Source organism: Pinus tabuliformis, chromosome 3_1 (assembly GCF_031772625.1).
Source record: "Pinus tabuliformis cultivar Carrire ecotype Pingquan chromosome 3_1, CPIR1, whole genome shotgun sequence".
NCBI classification, from domain to species: Eukaryota; Viridiplantae; Streptophyta; class Pinopsida; order Pinales; family Pinaceae; genus Pinus; species Pinus tabuliformis.
The window spans coordinates 554399101-554403814 of record NC_142301.1 but is presented as its reverse complement, the minus strand read 5'-3'; the positions used below and the strand labels follow the sequence as shown (position 1 = coordinate 554403814).

At 42.0% G+C, this 4714-nt stretch overlaps 1 protein-coding gene across 1 annotated transcript; it reads left to right on the top strand.

Annotated features, from left to right (window-relative positions):
* The first annotated feature begins 1388 nt into the window (after positions 1–1388).
* Positions 1389–1760, top strand: LOC149188206 (uncharacterized). The gene has a single exon (XM_089409891.1). It carries the CDS (start codon positions 1389–1391, stop codon positions 1758–1760), a length of 372 nt encoding a protein of 123 aa, XP_089266017.1.
* Positions 1761–4714: the final 2954 nt, after the last annotated feature.

Here is a 4714-nt window from a genome sequence, read left to right as displayed (position 1 = left end):
TAGTTGTCTCTATCTTCTAGCAAGAAGATATTTTTATTTCCTAGATTAAATCTCAAGTTAGTTTGAGATATTTTGTAATAAAATTTTGTATAAATACTTCACAATTCGAAGTATGTAGTGTGGATTCTTAGACATTTCTATAGAAGTTTGATCAAAACACTGTAAAGATATTGTATCATTGACTGAGCCAGCAAGCTTGATTGATGAGTAAAGACAAGATATTTCACTGGATTCATGTGCTACGCTTAGTGCAGACAAGTATTCTCTTATGTTATTGCTATCTTTCTTAAAGTTTTTCCACAATCTTTAATGTATTTCTGAATCTGAATGTTATAACTAGAACAATATCTTATTATTTGTTTAATTACACTCTGTTTTAACAGTTATGCTTATAAATGTTTTCAACTGATAATCTATGTTAAGGAATTCTTAATTGCTCCTTAGTCTAGGTTGTTTCTTGCTAATCCAGATCAATGGATCCTTAATTTCCCTTTGCTTTCGATTACCCTCTATTCCTCGTTTATATATCGGTCTTAGAATTCTTAATTGATCTCTCACCTTGATTGAAACCATTTCATCCCCTGTTCCAAAGACCTACACTTTACTCTGGTATCTTGCCCTTTGAACATTCTCTTTAGTGAGTTGATCCAGTCCTGTTGCCCTTTTGTTGACTCCATATCCCAATTATCTAAATACATCATTCTGTCCATATGTTTCAAGGATTCCACCATCCTATCTTCAATACAAATCAAAAACCTCCAGAATATTCATAACTAGCCTAAAATCCCAGCAAACAAAGATAAATCATATAGAGAGAGCCCTCTCTGAGCCTAGGTTGGCTAGAGCCTATGCCCAAAAGCTGGTTTGTGGTTACCTCGGTCATTTTCTTTCTTCTGATAACTTCTAGAGAAAATTCTGAGTGATAACATGCAGGAGGACATTATGCAGGAAAAGAAGCAGTGTGGAAGATTTTAGACACTGGGTTGTGGTGGCTAACGCTTCATAAGGATTCCAAGGCTTATTGTAAGGCATGTGATGCATGTCAAAGGTTAGGTAGGCCATCGTAGAGGGATGAGCTACCTCTGAATCCGTAGCTATCATTACATCCATTTGAGAAGTGGGAAATTGATTTTGTAGGACTAATTCAACCTCCAACAAAGAAGACAGGTGCACAGTACATCATCACCGCAACTGAGTATTTGACCAGATCATCGGAGCTATAGCTTGTGAAGGACTATACCGAGGCAACAACAACAATGTTCATATTTGCATACGTACTGACTAGGTTTGGTTTCTTGAAGATTTTAATGAGAAATCATGGTACACATTTCCTTAATGAGACGATCAATGCGTTGATGGAGGAATTCCAAGTTTATCACCGAAAGAGTATGTCGTATCACACACAAGCTAATGGAACGGTTGAAGCATTTAATAAGATATTGGAGAATGCACTGACGAATATTTGCAATGCACAAATAAATTACTGGGATGTGCGCATGCCGGCAATGGTATGGGCTTACATAACAACTTGTAAAAATCTAACTAGACAAACGCCTTTCATGCTAGTTTATAGCAAAGAAGTTGTGATGTCGATGGAGTACATTGTACCTAATCTGCGCATAGAGGAAATTACAAGAATGGTGGATCGTGGAGACCTGGAAGAGAGGCTCGTGCAGCTGATAGTGCTGGAAGAGGATATATTTTTGGCTGGATTCCATCGTCATGTTCAAAAGGAACATGAAAAGGCATGGCACAATTAGCACATCAAACTATGCACCTTCAAGGTAAATGATTTAGTGTTATTATATGATATCAAGTTCGATAAATTTCTAGGAAAATTTTGGATGCATTGGCTAGGGCCCTATGTAATCAAGGAGACTACTGATGGTGGAGAAATTTAGCTAGTGAAGTTGAATGGAGATCCATTTCCAATGAAGGTAAATGGTCGCTGATTGAAGCCATACATTGGGGATCCAGCCAGATGACTATATGTTGGAAGCATAGTCTTAGCGCTCCAGGCAGCTGAAATCAGGTGTGGGACTATAAACTACACTGCCCAGGGTGTAGAGCTTCTCGACAGGGGCACTGCCCGAAAAGGAGGGACATCACAATATCAGCAGACGCACGAGGGGAACTACACTATAGGAGGTGCAACCATGCACGGCAGCCAGAAAGTGACGGTTATGGTCGCTGGTCATGATATGACAGTGAGAAAATGGCTAAGAGGAGCAGGGGGAAGCATTTAAGGCCCAATTTAAATGTGATATCTTTGAAAATATGTCGCCAATCTAGCATTTCCGAACGGATTTTTGGGGGAACGATCGGATTTGAATTCGAATTTTCCTATAAATTACAGATGGCCACCCAATGAAAAACACTTTCCATGCTGAGAATTGAGGTGTCAAGCTATCAGTTGTGCATGAACCCTAAGAGTTTTAAGGCTTTGGTGGCTAGTTCAGTCTTTGACAAATTGCCTAAAGCAACCCAGGAGCTTCTTACTAGCCTCATGTTAGCACCCGTGGAAACCACAAGTGCTAGAGGATTGATGGCCTATGAGGGAGATAGCCCTGAGGTATTAAGTGTAGAAGTGCCCGCAAAAGTACCAAAGTTGCCGAGTTCACCAAGGATGAGGCCTATGCTACCAAAAGAGGGGCCTAAGACATAGAAAGACAAGAAAAAAGTGACATATCTAGTGCGCGAGTCACCGAGAAAGCACTAGAGGAAAGATAAGCCTACTGCACATGAGAAAGGAAAGGTGATAGACCTAGAATTCGATGAAGGCATGGAAGACACTGGTATGGGCATAGAGGATATTGATATTGAGGGGGTATACCATATTTCCAAGTTACTAGAATACATCCCTCCACAGCAAGGCAAGGTGAAGGTCCCGAAGGAACCAGATGAGGGAAAACTTTTACTTAACACACCATTGTTGCCAGACCATATCACATTCGAAGGTCCGTGCTTGGCACACATGCGACATCTGAAATTATACGATTAGGACTTGGAGGATACTGAGTGGCTCCCCCACTTGGCGACTGATACATTTATGACCCATGTCATCTATAAAGATTTTGGTGTCACCGCGCTACAGCTAAGGCAATGGATTAAAGGGGTGGACAAGGGAGGAATGTTGAACCTGTTATGGGTGCTACATTCTAACTGTGCACCACATTGCTACGCACTTAGGAATGAATCTGGATAAGTCATTTGATGGAAAGACAAGCGAGCATGACCTCGCTAAGAGAATGAAGGACAAGTTTTAGCTTGTCAAGAAGCCACATGGCTACTCAATTTCCAGCAAAATTTACCCCGTGGTTAAGGTATCCACCCAAATCCTGGCTGGGAAAATAATGAGGAAGTATTGCACAGATGAAGTGCCAATACCAGTTGTGTCATTAGAGGCCTAGTGTGCAAAGGGCATACAATTGAATTTGGTGTGCTACCTTTGCAGTGAGTTCCTCGTGAATTGCAAAGAAGCACACGACCAGGGTAAGACCTTCCATTATGCATGGTTTCTGCTATCAATCATACTGGTCACGTGGGAATTAGTGGGGGAGAGTCAATTTTCTCTGATCACATAAGATCTACTAGAAGAAGCAAAGTTCACTTCACTCTGGGCCATAAAGGACCCTGAAAGGGTCAAGGACAGTAAGATCTTTTGGGTGCTGATGGAGGCAAGCATCCACGTCGCGATAAACCACAAGCTTCGTCTCTCACCAATCATCTTCGAGCAATTGTCAGGATATGTGGAGTTAAAAGTAGACTTCCACTATGTCCTCATGCGGGCATGGAAGGACCCTGAGAAGAATTAGTATGATCTCCCATACCTTACGACAGACAATGCAATCGCAACAGTCGTTGAGTGTTGGCGAGCAGAGTGGCGCATGACCTTAGATTTGTCAAATGGGTCCAGTAAGTCCAAAGGAAAGTAGAAGAAGGAGGACGCCCATTGAATATGCAACAGTTGGCTAACAAAAGAAGAAAGGACATTGAGGAAAAAGCTAGAGAAGAATGCCCTATAAAGGATTAGGCCACAAAGAAGGATGAGGATGAAGAGCATGACTCTGAAAAAAAATAGAGGTCTCCTCCGCCTAGACAAAGGATGGCAAGCAACAATCAGAACAGGGTGGTGGAGACCAAGACAGTAGTCCGTTCTGGATAAAGTGCACTCGGGAGTAGGAAAAAGAAGGGTAAAGGAAGAAGTTCAAGGGCAGTAAATCATCTCTCGGCCTGATCACCTTCATAGCAGGTGACTTAGATGACATTGGAGATAAAGTACAGGATGCAACCACAGAGATGTTGTAGCAGTTTGAGGAGAAGTAGAAGCAATAATTGCTTTCCATTCCGATGAGTATGCATGAGCTACAGATCCAAACTACTAAGTTGTAGACCGGTGTCAGGCGGGGCAGCGCGACATCGACTAGTTTGGCACCAGGGACCTTTGAAGCAACAGAGATGGTCTGCTCCATGGATCCCTGAGTTGTTGTGCTGCAAGATGGAGCTTTTGCTATAGAAGCAGAAGTTGACAAGGCTACTATCAGTGCTCTCAAGAATGTTGGGTTGAACTTGGCTGTGCTTCCAAGTGAATCCCATCACACCTTACTTGCAGGTGTGATCACAGAACTTTAGGCTTGAGAGCAACGCATGCTGATTGTGATCAGCAAACAAAAGGTGAACAAGGTGAAGATGTTCATCGAGAAGACTTCAACAA

Bases quoted from the DNA above. Each gene is read 5' to 3' on its own strand.
- LOC149188206 (XM_089409891.1), top strand. From the start codon at position 1,389: ATGTCGTATCACACACAAGCTAATGGAACGGTTGAAGCATTTAATAAG.